This window comes from Macrobrachium rosenbergii, chromosome 21 (assembly GCF_040412425.1).
Source record: "Macrobrachium rosenbergii isolate ZJJX-2024 chromosome 21, ASM4041242v1, whole genome shotgun sequence".
Lineage (NCBI taxonomy): Eukaryota > Metazoa > Arthropoda > Malacostraca > Decapoda > Palaemonidae > Macrobrachium > Macrobrachium rosenbergii.
The window spans coordinates 21,806,388-21,825,548 of NC_089761.1; the positions used below are offsets into that span (position 1 = coordinate 21,806,388).

At 33.1% G+C, this 19,161-nt stretch overlaps 1 protein-coding gene across 14 annotated transcripts in view; it reads left to right on the forward strand.

The window, feature by feature from the left end:
• The window catches only part of ema (C-type lectin domain containing ema), an 85,641-nt gene extending 66,531 nt beyond the window's left edge, over positions 1 to 19,110 (forward strand). For 4 of the 14 annotated variants that reach the window (XM_067123204.1, XM_067123203.1, XM_067123199.1 and 1 more), the window contains 3 exons: positions 6,685 to 6,822; positions 7,017 to 7,207; positions 13,222 to 19,110. In XM_067123204.1, coding sequence (XP_066979305.1) covers positions 6,685 to 6,822; positions 7,017 to 7,207; positions 13,222 to 13,782 — 890 coding nt within the window. In that variant the 3' untranslated portion in view covers positions 13,783 to 19,110. Of the gene's footprint in view, positions 1 to 6,684; positions 6,823 to 7,016; positions 7,208 to 13,137 lie in introns of all 14 variants that reach the window. The other 10 variants (XM_067123202.1, XM_067123205.1, XM_067123200.1 and 7 more) reach the window with 7 other exon arrangements.
• Positions 19,111 to 19,161: the final 51 nt, after the last annotated feature.

Genomic DNA, 19,161 nt, shown 5'->3' on the forward strand with positions numbered 1-19,161 from the left:
AATGGGATTTTTTATTGACATTTCAGCCTTCTTATAAGAAAAGGTTCAAGTTTTAATTTCATTACAACCCCATTAATTGTATATTACCTTTTTTTCATTGCAATAGATCCCAGTTGCACAAACTTGTATGATCACAGTCGATAAGTTCTCAATGCACATGCCCAGTCCTCCCATGCTATCTCTTATTACCCTTTATTTTGTGTGGCTCAGAGGTGTCAACAAGTATTTTTAAAGAGTTTTCTGTATACCGGTATACTATTATTATTAGGAAAAATGTTTGTGGAGTAACTATTTTACCTCCTTTTTTTAACCAGATTGTTGGGCTTAAATTGAATCTGTCTTGGGGCTGGTCCTTATCATCTTGTGATTATCAGTTTGATTCAGATATATCTGAAAATAACATGATATAAGGTTGGATATATGTTTCTTGTGAAGTAGCTCTTGTAATTTTGATTTGAAGGTAGGACAACAATAAGTTTTACATAGTGAAGACCCCCTTATTTCTGCTGATACTTTTAGGTTAAAGAGTACAATAAGGTCACCTATTAGTTATACATCACATCATTCCCACACCGATACATTTGTTCTACGCATCATGACATATGCTTATTTTTGTTTTGCCTCTTGTTATTAACAATAAGTGCTAACTAATAACACTGTATTTTTGTGCTTTCCAGCTGATTTTATTATTGCATATTTAATGTTGTAATGTGGGCGTGTTATGCTAATATGCATAAAGTGCATTCACTAATTTTGCAATGTCTCTGCAAACATGAATGGATATAATTTGAAATATGCATATATACATCCACTTATTGAACAATTTTTAGATAAAAACATGAAATACTGCAGTAATCTCTGTGTTCATAAATTTAAAATTTTTTTAGAGGGATACCATTTGTTATTAATTGTAGTTAAAACTTTTATAAATAATATTTGAACATTGGTTGCTCATATGATGTAATCATACAAATTACAGCCCTCTTAATTTTACCTATGGCAAAATACCTCCTGAGGGTAACCAGGTGGAGTACTGATTAGCCTCTGAAATGAGCAAAATGACAATTCATAGATAATTGGTGAGAGCTCCTCCACTTTGTGCAATTTCCCCTGTCTCATATCTTAAATTAGTCTTGTTCCTTGACTAATGTGTCAGTAGAGAACTGTGTATTGGGAATTGCTCTTTACTCCTGTATTTTCTTATTTTTAAGTCATTATTTTGGTTTCAGAGTTGGAACAAGATAAGCCTCCACCCCTGCCTCTCATTCTCATGAGGGAGTCCATGAGTGTTTATCTTTATATCTTTATTGAATGATTTGAAAGTTTCTGTGCTTTCAGATCACTTCAGCCTTGGTATGCCAGAGATGAGAAAACCTGACCAGTTATAGTTGAGTATGCATTTTCAGCCATGCAACAGCCATGGGCTTGATCTCAGATTGAATCCAGCCATCCATGTCTGCCTTACACTCAGTATTACTCAGTGTCCTACGGTAATTTTTATCAGACAGTTTCTGGGAAGTGGGTTCCTACATCACTAACCACACCCTGAAAAGTGATGACTTTGGAGGTAACTGTGCCTCTAAGGCTGAGAGGTCAGATCTGATATGATTTGCTATATATTTTATTGTAAGCCTCAGCACTGGTCAGCCTCCAATTACTGTGATGATTTGACAACAAATATGTTTGATTCTAAACCAACCTGTGACCGGGGGAACCCCTTTGTGTGGTAGGTCACACTGAAGGGTAGGTGGTCAGAGATAACAGTCACATTTCTAGCATTGTAAGGCTCACCCAAAGGATTTTTTTTACTGGGTAGGTGAAATTGAAACAATGTAAAGCTAAATAAACTGGTAGGTTAGGAAGGAAGGTATCAAAGGAAATGGATAAAAAGCATGTTAGAAAACAGTGCAGATTGGGATGGAGGAAAGCTACAGAGTGCTACTCAGGGCATGCTATAAGCATCCCTCAGTGGGGTAGAGAGCAGTTATACCTGCATGTTGGATGGGTTCCATGCTTCCCTTAAACATTTTGAAATCTATTTCTTTATTAGTTCATTAGTTCATGAAAATGAAAATGGTTGGTTAGTCTTTTATTATTTTAAAAGTTTGACTTACTTATGGCTGTGTGGTTGAGTCTCTTTCATTTACTATTTTGGAAATTGTCACTTTTCCAAATCCAAAAATATTTGCAAAATTTCAGAAATGCTTATTATGAAAAAGGAGCTTGATAAAGTTTTTACTTAACAGTGAGAAAATTCATTCATCTTGCAATTCCATCCTAATTTTTTTATAAATGTTTCTGATACAAGAGAATAAACAAACTGGGATAAAAATCCAAGAAAGAGTTTGGTAAAAAAGAGAAAAGTACAGTAACTTGCTAATTGGCTGATGGCATTATTGCAGTAACTTGAACTACTTTTTCTCTTTGCTCTTACAAAGATTAAGTAGTTTTGGAGTCAAGAAAAATCCTTTTTAATTTTCTTATTGAACATGATATAAATCTAAGGATTAAATTGCTTCCATTATAGCACTAGAATTCAGTCCATGGATTGTTTGGAAAGTTTGAACTTCTACCATTAATGATAATTATAAAAAGTTTTGCATATACAGGGTGTACTCCTGAACACGTAAACAACTTGGTAAAATTTTAAGATGATTCTTAGGTTTGGGCACAAGTTGTGGTTGGGTACGCAGGAACAGGATACACTGGAATAAGTTGTAGATATAAGAGAGGATCCACAGGTACCAGAAAAAGAATTGAGGTTGAGAGTATTACAGCAGTCCTGGACCTAGGATTGTAGTTTCATTAAAACATTAGTAGTCAAAGTGCACAGGAACACTAGAGTATAAAGCAGAAATAAATGTTGTGCACCTTGGTTCTGATGTGTATCTGTGATAAAAAGTACATAAAGGACTCCATATATAAAGAGACTGAGACAGAAGGAACAGCAGCTGCAAGGAGAGGCTCTGTGACATGTGGTAGAACAGACTCTGGCTGCTATCTCCATGTTATCAAGAGGAACTAGAAACTTCATCAGACAGCATATGCAACTTGACAGTTACAGTCACAGACCAACAAGATGAATCTGACATCTTGCCTAGAATTGCAGTGCTACTTGAATGTATCCTTGTACTATTGACTAAGCAGCCAGTCCCTACACACTTTGTAAGTCAATTTAGGATTACTGGTGGCTCCATCATGAAGGGCACTGTAAATGATGGTCTTCAAGGTTCCATAAAAGTACTATAGGAGTTATTGCCATAATCAATATAAGTATGCAGAGGCATATTAAATAATTAATGGATGTGCAAGCATTTAATACTGTAAATCATGAGTACATTAACATACCATTAGGAAAGAGCAGTTTGAGAAAATCAGAAGTAACTGTTACTGTTAAAAGAAGGCAGTTAACCTTAAGCACTTCGAGCCTCTATTTCAAAGCGTCTCTCTGTATGCGGCGTTCGGTGAGTTAAGCGCCGAAAGCGGAAGAAAAGTTTTTCAAAAAATCACAATAGCTTAGTTTTAAGATTAAGAGTTCATTTTGGCTCATTTTTTTTTGTCATTGCCCTGAGAGTTTTGGTGTGCAGCCATCAGAAATGAAAAAAATGTCATTTATCATATATAAAAGAATATGTGACAAGTGAAAAAACCCATATAATTGTATACAAATCGGCTGTAAGCACAGCGGTTAACTAATGAGTTAATTTTTTAGTTTGTATTGTACACTAAATTGCGATGATTTTGGTATATAACAAATTGTAAAACGAGTCAAAGCAACACAGAAAATGTATCACAAAATGATGCATGATTAAGTGGCAGCTAGGACGTAAAAAATGTTTTTCAAAAATTCACTACATCATCAAAATATTTTGCTGGGAACTTCCCGTTTTGTTGAAAAATGAAGCTAATTGATTGAATATTTACTAGACTGTAAGTATTTTGCTTACAATTGCAGTTTTTCACCATTTAGTAATTGAGTTAAAGTTAACCGAAAGTCAATTTTTCTATTTCCTTCAATTTATATGAAAATATTCAAAACCAGTAAAGCCTATCAAGGTTATTTTCTGTTGTATTGTACATGAAATTGCACATATTTTCATATAAAACTTTCTGTAACTAATATAAAATGAATTTGCAAATATTAAACCAACAAGACCAGTAAGAATTTCTGAGATGTTGGCCCGAGTTACTGAGCGAGCGTACCAAGGAAAATGTTTCAAAAATTCACCATAAATCGAAATATTGTACTAGAGACTTAATTATTGCAAAATGAAGGTAAACGATTGAATATTACTTTAGAATGTAAGAGTTTTTTTAACACAGTACGTTTTGTCAGCTCGGTCGAGTTAAAAATTGTTGAAGGTTGAAATTTTGGCAGTTATCGTGATTTGTGAAAATATTTCAAAACTGATAAAGCCTGTCAACCAGGCTATCTTCTGTTGTGATTCCACATGAGAAATTGTTCCCATTTCATATATAAAGTTTATGTAATGACTAATGTAAAACGATGCAAACATTACGACAACATGGCGATAGAATTTCTGAGGATGTTAGGCGAGTTACCCTGCGCAGGCGTAAGGAAAAAGTTTTTTTTTTTCCAAATTCACCATAATTGAAATATTGTGCTAGAGACTTCCAGTTTGTTTATAAAATGAAGGTACCTTGATTGAATATTACTGAATCTTAAAAGTTTTATTTATAATTGCATTTTTACCATTTCCGGTCAGGTTAAAGTTGACGAAGGTTGAAATTTTACAGTTATCGTGATTTATATGAAAATATTTCAAAATGATAAAAGCCTACAATATGAGTTATTTTCTGTTGTATTGCTTTTGAAGTGCGCACATTTCATATATAAAACTTTATGTAACAACTAATATAAAACAGTGCAAACATTCGACAGCGTGACAAAATTTCTGGCGCAGGCGGCGAGAAAAAAGTTTTTTCAAAAATTACCATAAATCCGAATATTGTACTAAGACTTCGGTGGTTTGCAAAATGAAGGTAAATGATTGAATATTGCTAGAATGTAAGATTTTAGCTACAATTGCGTTTTTCGACCATTTAAAATTCAGGTTAAAGTTGACCAAAGGTTGAAATTTTGTAGTTATCGTGATTTATGTGAAGTATATTTCAAAACTAATGATAAGCTACAACCATGAGCTATCTTCTGTTTGTATTCTACATGAAATTACGCCTGTTTCATATATAAAGTTTATGTAATGACTAATGTAAGCGATGCAAACATTACGATAACACTTGTGATAAATTTCAGGATGTTCGGCCGGACACCATACATGAGGCGTAAGGAAAAAGTTTTTCCAGAAATTCACCATAAAGTGAAAATATTAATGCTAGAGACTGGTCCAGTTTGTTAAAAATGAAGGTACATGATTGAATATTACTAGAATGTAAGGTTTTAGCTTATAATTGCATTTTTACCATTCCGGTCCGAGTTAAAGTTATTGAGGTTGGGGAAATTTGCTTGATTATCGTGATTTATATGAAAATATTTCAAAACTGAAAAAGCTACAACCACGAGTTATTTTCTGTTGTATTGTACATGAAATTGCGCACATTTTCATATATAAAACTTTATGTAATGGATAGTATAGAACAGTGCAAAATTATTAACAAAATGACGAAAGAATTTCTGAAATTTTTCGGCCGAAAGTTACTGCATGGGCGTAAGAAAAAATTTTTTTTAAATTCACCATAAATCGAAATATTGTGCTAGAGGCTTCCAATTTGTTGCAAAATGAAGGTACATGATTGAATATTACTAGAATGTAAGAATTTTAGCTTACAATTGCGTTTTTCGACCATTTCGGTCGAGTCAAAGTTGACCGAAGGTTGAAATTTTTTGTAGTCGACGTACGGTACGTCCACTTGGCACCCAACAGACAATTTTAGTCCAGTAGGCGTTTAAGGGTTAAGCAAACATTACTGGACTAAATAAACAAAATCTTGATAAGAGCAAGGCTAGGATAGACATTCCACAACCATTATAATTGGCAAGGAAAAATGCCAAGTGAGAATTATGTGGATATGAATGGAAAATTGAGAAAAGTGAGTGAATTAAACCAACAACACTGAAATTCACATAACTTACATGAATTACTGAAATTCCATGAAAAAGTGACAAAACTGCAATATAGTACTGTATGCTGAAAACAGAAGGGGCAGTGGCCTTCTCACAGTGATGCTGAGAAGATGCTCCAGTTACCAATACAGTATAAAGGTAAACTGAATCTGTACCTATTTAAGGCATACAGGAAAATGAAGAGTACTGTTTCTTTATGTATGTGCTCTGCACAGAACGTAGACTATTTAAGATTGATAGTTTTACAATAAATATAGGTCTTTACCTTCCCAAAAATTTTGTTAGCCTCAGATCTGAGTTTAACTTGCTGAGAGAGTCATCACCAAGGAATATAAATGCTTGCCTCAGTTAAGGTGAGCAAGTACTTTTTTATTCAAGGCTGATCCCATGTTGGATAATTTTCTTTTTAGGTAAAAAGTTGAGCAGTTTTCTTAGACAATATTGCATACAGAGGTTTTTTTTGGTAAAAACTTTATTTTCATGTATGCTAAACTTATTTGAATTATGTTGGCTTGTGAATTTTCATGTTACTCTCAGAAAGGATTACATTTTAAGGAAGATATTTTTTGTCTTACACTTAGGGAGAGGGCTGAGTCGTGCAGGTGGAGCTGATGTAAGAAGTCGAAGCCAGTCTCATCGTCCTTTGTTTAATGTGAATCGTGTGCCAGGATTTGCTTTGAAACGTGAAGGTGGAGTTATGCCTCAGACTACCTCAGATGGTAATAATTTTTAATTTATTGCTGTTTTATGTTTATACTTGTAATGAATGTTTTATATTTAAACTTTACATATTTTGATTGTCATAACAATACATGCTTTCTTGTTGTGTATCATAATGAAAATTTTTTTTTTCCCTTAAATACTGTATATTTTTTACTTCATATTGTCAAAGCATATTTTGTAATCTCTTCAGAAGAAGGTCGAAGTGGACGTCCCGAATCCCAAAGTCCTAGTCGAAGTAGCCGTCAAAATGGAAAAGTTCCATCTGCTCGTGAGCGAGGATCACGTTCCAGTTCTCGGCCAAGGCCTCGAAGTGAAGAAATTCCAATGGAAGACATGATGGCCTCTGGCAACCTTCCACACATGTCTCCTTCTATGCCAAAGGTTTGTATTATCATTATTTGTTTTTCTTGATGGTCAGTTTTAAGCCACAGATTTTATATTTCTATGTGTTATTTTAATAAATTTAAAACAAATAAAGTACTGGAATGCCTGATCAATTTTATGTCCTTTTTTGTAACACAGGGCTTTATTTTTTACTTCAGAACAGATAGAAATATAATCAACTTGTCTGATGGTTTTGCAATGTATTTGGTGTTGTAGTAAAATAGGGAATCAGTAATCTTTAGTAAATTTAGTGGTTTAAAATTTTTAAATTTTTTATTCTGTTGTATTTAAGCAATGTAATTATGTAAGGGTAATTTTTATTTACAAAATTTGGGACATTGATGGGCTAGATTGTGAATTTCCTAGAATATCAGTAAATTTCTAAGGTGTCTTTCCCTGCCATTGTTTGTCTTTTTGTATTAAAAAGCACTGTCCTATGAATTGGCATTCATCATTAATGTCAGCCTAAAATTTCAGTATTGAGAAAAAATTCTTAGATGCAGAAACTTGTCCATTCCATCAATTCATGTGATATATTGAATCATTTATGTAAGGTGAAGGCCGAATCATGTTCAAATTGAATTATATCATTTAGTTTTCAATAACCAATTCTTGTTATGGCTCTGCAGTATGCCTCTTTCTTCATTTGAAATAAAAAAAATTGGGGAAGGGTGGGCAGGTTATGTTAGTAAAGAATTTAGATTGCTCAGTTACATTTAAATGAGATTGTTAGATTGGTTACATGGTGTCATGCATTTTTCTTATCAAGTTTACCTGATTACTCTTCAGTTAAGGTGTGAATTGCAGTTTGCCAAAGTAAATATGTGTTCGTCATAATGGTTTTCTTCTGGTGTCCTGAAATGCTTGAGTCATACTCAGTTTTTAGCCCTTAAACGCCGACTGGACGTATCGTATGTCGACTAAAATTGTCTGTCGGGTGCCGAGTGGACGTATGGTATGTCGACTACAAAAAAGTTTTTTAAATATTCGTGGAAAATAGTTATAGGCCTAGTTTGCAGAAAGATTTTAAATCACCCTGTGAGGGATGCTGGAGTTCACAGATCACGCTATTTATTTTGTTTACAAGCATTACCCAGCCACCATGCGCCCAGTTTCTTTCTTCTCCGCACTACAGAGCATCCACGACGCATCTCAGAAATTCTTTCATCACTTTGTCGAATTTTTGCACCATTTTATATTAGCCATTACATGGGTTTTATATATGAAAATGTGTGCATTTCATGTAGAATACAATAAAGAATAATTCCCATGGTTAGAAGCTTTATAGGTTTTGAATATTTTTCCATATAAATCACGATAAGTGCCAAAATTTCAACCTTCGGTCAACTTTGACTCGACCGAAATGGTAGAAAATATAGTAAGCTAAACTTCCACATTCTACTATTATTCAATTATTTACCTGCCATTTTGCAACAAATTGGAAGTGTAGTACGTTATATTTCGATTTATGGTGAAATTTTGGAAAACACTTTCCATCGTCGTGCGTGTAGCTTCAATCAACATCTCAAGATTCTTTCGTCCTTTGGTTGTTTGCAAACTTGTTTTATATTAGCTGTTCACATAAAGTTTTATATATGAAATTGCGCATTTCATGTAGAATACAAATACAAAGTAACCATGGTTTGTGGCTTTTATCAGTTTTTGAAATATTTTCATATAAATCACTATAAGCGCTAAAAATTTCAACCTTTGGTCAAATTTGACTCGATCAAGTAAATGGTAAAAAAACGCAATTGTAAGCTAAAACTCTTACATTCTAGTAATATTCAATCATTTACCTTCATTTTTGCAACAAATTGGAAGTTTGTAGCACAATATTTCGATTTATGGTGAAATTTTTGAAAACTTTTTCTTACCTCGCATGCAGTGGCTGAAAATCTCAGAATTTCTTGGTCACCTTGTCGTAAATTTGCACGCTTTATTAGACCTGCAGAGTGTTATGCATAGAAATGTGCAATATCATGAATGCAGCAAAAGAAATAACTTCCATGAGTTTGTAGTTTTATAGTTTTAGAAATATTTTCACTATAAATCACGATAAATGAAAGAATTGATAACCGGTCCTTTGCTTTCACTCAAATGGTCAAGAAAAAATGCTGATATATTATTAAAAGCCAACAGGTCTAGTAATATTCAATCATTACCTTCATTATGTAACAAACGGGAGGTCTCTAGCACAATATTTCGATTTATGTTAATTTTAGAAAAAAACTTGTTTTTGTCTAGATGTTACGAAGATTCATGCATCATTTTGTGATAATATTTTCTCTGTGTTGCTTGGAGTCGTTTTACAATTTGTCATATACCAAAATTATCATAAATTTAGTGTACAATACAAAGAAAAAATAACCTCATTAGCTTTAACTGTTTTGCTCACAGCACGATTTGTATACAATTATATATGAAATTTTTTTTTGTGTTGTCATATATTCTAATATTTATATATGATATTGATATTTTTTTCATTTCTGATGATGGTTGCATACTAAAACTTCACGCATTGACAAAAAAGCGAGCCAAAATGAACTCTTAATCTTGAAAAAACGTGCTGTGATTTTTTGAAAAACTTTTTTCCACTTCAGGCGCTAATTTAACGCGGCATACAACTAATAGACACTTTTGTAAATAGTGGCTCATGCGTTTATGTTAGTAGAATAACTAACATGCAAACATGGGAATATTACAAGTTGGAAATTTAGTATATGGAGGTGAAATTTTAGTAAATACACCAGGAAATTCTTGCTGTAACACATTAAAGAAGATTTTCCATAATTATGGCCTTTGTGAATGTCACAAGAAAATGAGTGTTAAAATGATAACATTAAATTATATAGAAAACAAACTGATACATTACAAAATTCTTGTAGTGAAACATATAAGGTGGTTTCATCCTATGTGTATGCCTTATGAATCAGTGCTCTTGTAAACTTGCATGACACTCATAGCCAAGCGAAAATCTTATCAAGAATAAGTATGTTGTGTAGAGTTTTTAGAGAACAGTGTTGATCTAGGCAGTTAATCATTTTCGTAGAGCATTGTTTAGTATTTACACTTACTGCAGGTATTACCGTAATATAAGTATTGAGGTTAATTAACTGATATGTATTAACCCCCTTCTATCAGTGGTCCCTCCTTCTAATGGCAATAGGGTGTGCCAGTGAGATACTGAGAAATATCACAAGTTAATTTTGGTCTTATTATAGTCTCCTTGACATGTAACTCTCACTCATTGGTTTAATTTTTCTTTTTTTTATATTGAGAAACGGTCCAGGTAAAATTATTACTGGCATTATGGGAAGCTGAAGTTATTTTTAGTAGTGAAAAACATGAATTATATTTTCATCATGTGAGAGGTTATGTCTAATTAATTGTACAGATTGGTTCACTGGCTGTTAAGCTATTTTTTTAAGCTGTAATATGAAAATACATGAAAGTTTGAGAGTTATATGGAAATATGTGTAGTGTACTATACTGTGGATGCATATACAGTAGTCAACCAGTATATGCAAGTAATAAATTCCAGAACCTACTGCAGACAACATAAGTTACGTACAGCTTACCATATATCACCTACAAAGAATTTGTTAAGAGGAATAGCTTTTCTGTTGCATAGAGGGAAGATGATAGAGGTGGAAAATGTTCCTTAGAATACTACTAGGGAAGGTGTATGATAGGACTTTTATTGAATAAATAAAACTGAATTGGGAAAGACTGAGAAGGAAAGAAAGTGTTAATTTAGACTATGAAGGGGTGATTTGTTCAGGATTTTTTATGAAACTTATGTGAGAAGTTTGAAAGTAAATGAAAAAATTCTGTGCAGCATACATGGACCTAGAAAAAGTCTTATGACAGAATTGATAGAGAGGCAGTGGGGATAGAATTGAAAATATGCGGTAAAGAAGATCAGTTATTGAAAGTGATTAGAGATTTTAAAGATGGAAGTGAAGCATGTGTTAGAAAATGAGTATGGGAAAGTGACAAGGTCTGAGCCAAGGGTTGTTGTTTCTCTGTGGCTGATATCTTTCTAGATGAATTGATGCAAGACACCAGAGAAGGACAATAGGTACAGTATGTGCAAAGTTACCAGATGAGAAAAGAAATTGAGGATAGAATGTGGAATGACTGGTATTTATAGATATGGTCCCTTTTGTGGATAGTGAAAAGAAAGTGGAGAAATTAGTAAATGAATTTGGAAATTTTGTAAGATGAGAAAGAGGATAGTAAATGTAAGCAAGAGTAAGCTCATGAGGGTAAATTAAAATTAGGAAGATGGAGCCATGATAGTTAATGGAGATGGTAGAAGAATGGAAGTATTTTTTTGAAACAAATAAAAAAAAAAAAGGGATAGCTGGGTGCATGAAAAATATTAGGAAGAAACATGGATCCTATAGAACAAGGTTTGGAATGCATGCAGCATTTTTTTTTAACTAGCTTTTTCTATAGAAGTTCAGTGTGGATACTGAATTTGAAAAAGAAAGAAAGTGGATGAAGTTTTCGGGAGGAACAGTTTGTGTAGTGTACATAGGCTAACAAGAATTGATTAGTTAGGTTAAAGAATGGATCAGATTATTGTATTGTGACATGGGTTGGGAGTGTTTAATGACTGGACAAGAGTAGGTTAGTGAAATGTACAATTCAGAACTGTTAGGGGGAAAGAGGAGAGTAAGACCTAGAAATAGTTTAACAAATGATGGGAAAAAGTTTTAGAAAGGAAGGCCCTTGGTATCTAGCAAGTGCAGGGAAGATAGGGTGAAATAGCAGACTGTGGGTAAAGGGATTCGATGCACTGCTGGTGAGCTTTCAATTTAGGTGTATGAAGTGGCTGTTACTTTGGAAATTTTACTGCACAGGCTATTCATCCACAATTGAGAAGGATAAATGTAGCACTAACATTGTGTTGTGTTTCAATACAGTATATCCACCTCCTGTTAGGGGAAACAATTTAATGTTAAAAAACCCAGATGCAATGACTAAAGCAAGATGGCATTTTGACCCCTTTCATAAGAGGACCAGCAAGTTAATCACTAAGCACTTCTTGCATTCACGAATGATCAGTGTACACTGGTTTTCCAGTGTTCAGCTGTTTTTATGGGACCTTAAAATTCAAGGAATTCTGTTTGATTACAGCGCAGTAACACTGCACTGGGTATACAATATACACTGTATATTGTATACCCAAATTTTACTTTTTGTATTAACAGTGTATGTACATATAAGTAATTAGAAATTAAAACTAAAGATACAAAAATATCTGATATTTCTTTATTGGTAGACCCAATCTTCTTTTTTTTAGCTGCTCTGTTATCAATAATTAATAGTGTAAAGAAAATGGCTCCCAAATGTATATCAGCAAATGGAAAACCACTCAGCCTAGAAATACAGCTGCCATGAACTCTTGCATGCCAAGTTATGTAGTGCTCATAGACAGATGCCAGCCAGTGATTCAAAGTGCCCTTCCCTCTTTCCAGAATATACTGGTGCTTGACTGCACTGATTTCTTTATACTACTTTTATGTTAGATATTACACTACTTTTATGTTAGATATAAACCCTTTAATAGATTTTAAATGTAAAGCATTGTATTTCTATCTATTCTTTACAATTAGAGATTTAGAAATTTTTCATGACTTACAACACTAGTCTTTATGAACTAAAAGCCCCACCAGTGATGAAAAATCAAGATGTTAACCTTATTGGCATTACTATACTGAAATTAATAATTGTTTCCTTGAAATTTCATTCTCTGATAATATGGCAGTGAGGAAACAGAAAAGTATTTATTAGTGAGCACATATTTAGAGAGACTATAATAAACCAAATCATCATGAACTCTCAGTGGTATACCCTGTGACTACCTGGCTCATCCACTCTGATAATTTATTATGAAAATTATTTTTCTCTTTTAGGGCCCTACAATTTGTGAGACATTATTTGTTACAGAATACTAAGCAGTGAATATAGTTTACTGTTTGTGTATTTTGGTTTGATAGGTGAATATAGAGAATACTAGCTCCCCTCAGGGAAGCAGTAGTAGCAGTAACTCAAGTAATGCTGGTGAGATGGCTGTACCGGATGGAGGTTTAACAGGCAATCCAGAGCCCACTACAAGACTAAATATTGGAAGTCCAGGAAGGGACGAGGGTATCTTTCCGTGTGTCTCTCTCCTTGGCAATACTGAGAACTTGCCTCGTCCTGCTCATCTCCATCCTCCTCTCAGTCATGTTCCACCTTCAGTCGTCCCTCCTACTGCCAGCGATTCTCATGTCTTCCCCACTGAGGGCGATAGTCAGTGCAACATTAATCCAGCCACTGTTATGAATATACCTTCTGTAACCAGTTCCACTTCTCAGACAGATGAAAATGAAACTTCTTTCACCGCCAAACCCTTGTTAACCAGAACTAATGTTAAGTATGATGTGTTTGAATTTCAGGCTAATGAAAGTTCAGAAGCTGAAGGGGCAAAGAGAGATGGGCCGAGAAACAGTTTAGGCTCCTCAGATTTTAGTCCAATCCGAAGAATTAGAGTCAAGGGCAACATTGAAACAGTTTAGTGAAATAGATCTGCACTGTTGTGTTTTACAAGTGTTAGTGGGTTACGTGTTCATTCTATGAATTGTAACAGAGTACCTCATTTTTATGATATATTCTATGAATAGAGTCTAGATTCCAAAAAGTATTGCAAAAAGAGAATTTTCCCATTTTTCAATACTGGATTTATATCATTGTGATGACCTTACTTTTTAGATTTGTCGTTATCTTTTTGAAATTTACTTCAAATGTCTTAATGCAAGGATATTTATTGTAATGCAAGGATAATTTACTCATGGACTTCTGATATATTTATTTGGCAGTGGAAAGTAAACTTATGTTTATCCTCATTGGGATTGAGACTTTTGGTGTTAATTCAATAACAGAAGATCCAGATATGTGAATACTACCGCTTTTAAATGAGGTAGAGGAAAGACGTCAATATTTATTACCAAATAAATCACCAGATTTAAATTTGTATCCTAGTACAGGAAAGTCCATTGTGATACATAAATAGAAAATAACAATACTGTGCAGTGTGCTCCTTTCTTCAATCTAAAACTAAAGTTTCAACTTGTTTGCATACCATTTCACTTCACAATCATATGCCATGCTCCAGATGTCTTATGTGCCTAAATATGATAATTTGGGAACATTCTTTATGCTTTGTTGATTACATTTATATTTCCAAAGAATATTCTGATGGGAGTTGATAATCAACCAGTCTTTTCTTGAGATTGTGAAAAATTTTGACCCACAGATATGTCTACACAGAATTTATGATTGGCAATTAATATGGTATTCGTTACTAGTACTCTAGTATAGCATGTATATTGCCTTATAGTAGTATATTGCGCCCCCCCTTCCCTGCAGTTTTTAATTCAAGGTTAATATTTTTATAGCCTCACTAATACTGAACCATTTTTGTAAAGTTTTCCTCATTATTTCATTACTCTAATTTATGTACAACTTATGAGTCAACTGTTTATTAGATAGGTCTCATATTTTCTGAAATTGTTTTATACATAATTTCCCAGATATACATTTTATGGTTTGAATCAGTCAACACCCTTGTCTCACCATATCCCATATTGATATAAATTACTCTTAATGAATGTGGCTTCAGCCCACAAAATTTTTTGCACATGCTCATACCTGGAGTAAGCTTTAGTGCAATTGCTAGTTCAGTAGCCATGAACTTCAAAAGATGCATGTTATGCTACAGGAGTGACCAGCGTTTTAATGGCTGCTCTTATGCTGTTGGAAAGTACTGTACTTACAAAATCGTGTTGACTGTATTAGGAATTGCTTCTTGTTTTGGACATGGTTTGTAACCAAGATAGATTTATGCTGTGTGAGAGTTTTATCATTGGTTCCACAACTGCCATTTCATTTAGGTTTTAACAATTACTTGAGTAGGCATAGTGAATTGTTTAATGCAGTAAATAATAATGATGATAGCTTAATTATCTAGTTAGGTTTCCTGGGGCTTTATTGTATTTTACAGTGCATTTTGCACTTTTTTTTTTTTGCCAGATAAAACCATCATATTTCTATCATCTGCTGTGAACTGCCTAATTACCACTGCCTTATTGCACACAATTTGTATACCTATATACAGAACTGGAATTTTTTTGTTATTGTAAAAGCAGACATAATATGTAATCCATTGTTAATGGTCTATTTTGTTTTTCATTATCAGTTTCCACTGGGTTTCATTTGTCTTTTTGTGCAGAGTATTGTGTGCTTTACTTGATAATGGTAGTTACAGATAAACCATATGTTTTTCAGCTAAAGTTTTATTTGAGTAAAAAGAGTGTCAGACCCTCAGACTCTTCTTTGCTTTTTTTAATTAAGCACTTTGTACAGGTATTGAATTGTTCAGTGAGTTTTTCCTTCAACTACTCATACTACTCATATAATGGTTTGTTAAACATTGTTAAGATTTCCAATTAGTTTTCTAAATGAAATACTTTAAACTGTGATAAGATTTTGCATAGTTTTGATGTTTTCATTTTATTATTTATAAACTCTTTGTCAAAATGTACAACATTGTTGGTTAGTATCTGCAATATTGGTCATATTCATTTCAGTATTTTGAAAACCTGTTGCTTGTGATTTCTAAAATATAGTTTACTTTGAGGTTGTGTCACTTAAGAAAAATACTTTGTTAAAATTACAAAAGTTGCCTTTTTATAGTCTGTATATTACATTTAAAGCTTTAAACTGCATACTGACATTTTGTGCCACATTATTGTGTTATATGGAAGTATGTATATATAAAAAAATGCTTTTAATTTCTTGTTAGCAGCTAAGTTTTGGTGAAAATATTTTTAAGAATAGTGACTTTTTTTATCTCCATCCTGAGATCTTGGGTATGCCACGAAATTGTGAGAGGCGCTGTAGGTCAGGATATTATTAGATATGGAAGTAGTAGGGTAGCAACCAGTGAGAGGGCCCAGATCATGTAGAAAAGCATAGATAAAAACCATGACAAGGGAATCCAGGCAGACAGTACACAAAATGGAAGCAAGTTGAGAACACTTGTAAACATCCAGTCCTGTAAAGGAAAGACTGGACAAATAAACAGATGACAGTGAAACTGTTAAATTAGCTTTTGGTATATAGTCACCATTGTCTCTCTTGCAGTGTGAAGGGTCTCCGAAGGAAACTGGATCCAGTACAGACTTTTAAGTTTCATCTCATATAGGCATCTAACTTTATTGAACATTGTCTTCTTAACTTTGTTGGACATGGTCTTCCTTCAGTCTTTACAACACACAAGAGATAATCCATATGTGAGTCTATGAATATGACTTGTTGGACCTTTTAAATGAATTTATAAAATGTGTTGAAGTGCAAGTCCTCAATTTTTGTATTTACTGCTCAGAAATGTAATCAAAATGAATATAAACTTGCTTTTAATATATAAATTACGTTATCAAGCTGTTGTGTATTTACAATAATTAATTCAGTCATAAAGTGACAATAAAATACAATAAAGAAGTACTTTAATTAAAAAAAGGAAGAGATGAAATAAGTTTCTAAAGGTAAGTGGTAGATGGTTGTAATTAAAAAAGTAACATTTTGATAAGTTACGGGGCAAATTGAACTTGTTAATGTCTGGTAAATAGTGTTTATACAAGTTGAACCTTGAGGTTATTGAATAATTTGTATGTTTTCTACCTCGGTATTGAAATTCTTTCTAACAGCTTATGGCTTTTATCGTGAGTTACACTTTGAAACGCTGAGGATGAAACGGTTTTATCAAACTGAGTAAATAAAATATTAAAATTTATCATTAGTTACAAAGCCTAAGGCATAAATTGCAGTCTTTTATGACCTCATCATAGAGCTTATCAATATAGAAATAATTGTGGCAAGTCTTGAAAGTTAACTTATGAAATGCAGGAAGGCTTGCAGAAGTGACATTTTCCTTCTTTAGGCGGTCTATGAATATCTTAATCCTATTGCAGTCTGCGAACCACTAAGGTGTCCATATTCTTTAATCAGAAATTTCCCAGCATATATATCTATAAATATTATTTGGACTGAAAGCTATTTAATGCTTTGTTTACACCAGTAGGTTATATGATTGGTTTTTCTGACTGGCATCACATCAAGTAACTGATGTCAAAATGTATTTTATTTCAGAATGCTAAATTTTAGCAGTTTTCTTCAAATTCATAGAAATATTTTTTACGGCCATTTTCCTCTTCAGTACTTTATTGCCATATGTAAATTTAAGGATTCTTTACAGTGCAGTCTTTCTGGTGTGTCCTGCCATTTTTAATACTGTATTGAGGTCTCCATCACTGGTGATTTTTGTAATGGTTTGACTTCCTTATGAAGCAATATCTATGTCTTAATCAGCAGGTTTCATGTTTATTGATTTGTAATAGTAACAATAATATCCAAGATGCGATTGCCCTCAGTATTAAATTATATCCTGTTGTAGGTACAAGTGAATGTGCGTATTTCAGGTATGCATCTTGTAGATCCATTACCTCTTAAATCAAATATCAAAAGGTTTGTGTTAAATATTATTATGTACAGTTTTGCCCTTTTTAGTTTTAGTTACCTAATGTATATTAAATGATTTTTGAAATTAACTGTCATATTGCTCTGTTTATTGGTAATATTCCTGAGTTATCAACAAATGTTTCCTCCCCATTTGGAATATTATGAATTTTCATTGTGCTGTCCAGTAAAGGAAAACATTAATAATGTAATGTCAGTTATCGGTTAGGAATGATTTTACTTAACAGGCAACTCATAGCTACTAATGTAAATTTTTGTTTTTAACTTTAGGATTAACCATAGGTTAACTACAAATCTCAGTATGGCTAGATATAGGACTTTGGTAATTAAGAGTTAATGCTTAACTTCTTTCATAGGTAATGAATACTATCATTGCCAATGTACGAAGAAGCTCATTTTTAGAATCGAGTTGTTTTGTTACCTTGAAGAACAAAAGGGCTGAGTATCTAACTTCATACTTTAATGCTTTTGATTTTCTTTCCAATCCAAAAAGTTACCCAAGGTTTAACAAGTACTGTATTACCAATTACATGATCACAGTATGTATGCACTGGTTGGTTTTGAACTGAAGGCACAAAGGCCAAGCACTGAAGACTGGTTGTTATGATTCTTCACCTAAGGTGCTTTGCATATTGTCTTTATTGGAGTTTCTGTTTAGAACTATTTCAGTGGTTCTAATGTCTGGGAGAGTGGCTTGATGTTTTATTTTATTCCATGTATTCATTCAGGTTGAAAATGAGTTAGCACCACAGCCTAGGTGTTTTATAAAGTTATTTTATACTTTTAATCCTACTTATGTATTTAATTTTTGTATGCCTTTTTTCTGGAGCCTCATTGCTGAATAAAGAATAACTTCAATTTGAAAATATGGTCACTAATATGACCATTTCTTACAACAAACCTTATGTTGAGTTCAGAAATATTTAATCATTCAAAAGCAAAACTGCTTAAATATTATAGAGTATTGTATTCACTTTAAATGTAATGAAGTACTTTAAACTTAAAAAATCTGAACTTTTGCCTTCAATCCCATTGCTATAAGCATATTATGGGTGTAAGATCATTGAGGCATGAATACAACATGGCAATGTAATTGCATTGTGATTTGGCATATTTCAGGTTAAATTGCCAATATGATATGAAAACTCTCAAATTGTCACCTCAGAAAATTTTATAATTTAAAATCTATATACTTATGGTATGAGAGGTAAGAAAGTATACAGGACTCATATTTTATATACTGTACTATAACCCATGTTAATACTGGTCTGTATGAATTCAGTATCTGAATATATTGTAGATAAATGATACCAGGAGTGTTATTAATAGCTACTAACCTCGAAGATATACAATGACTTACT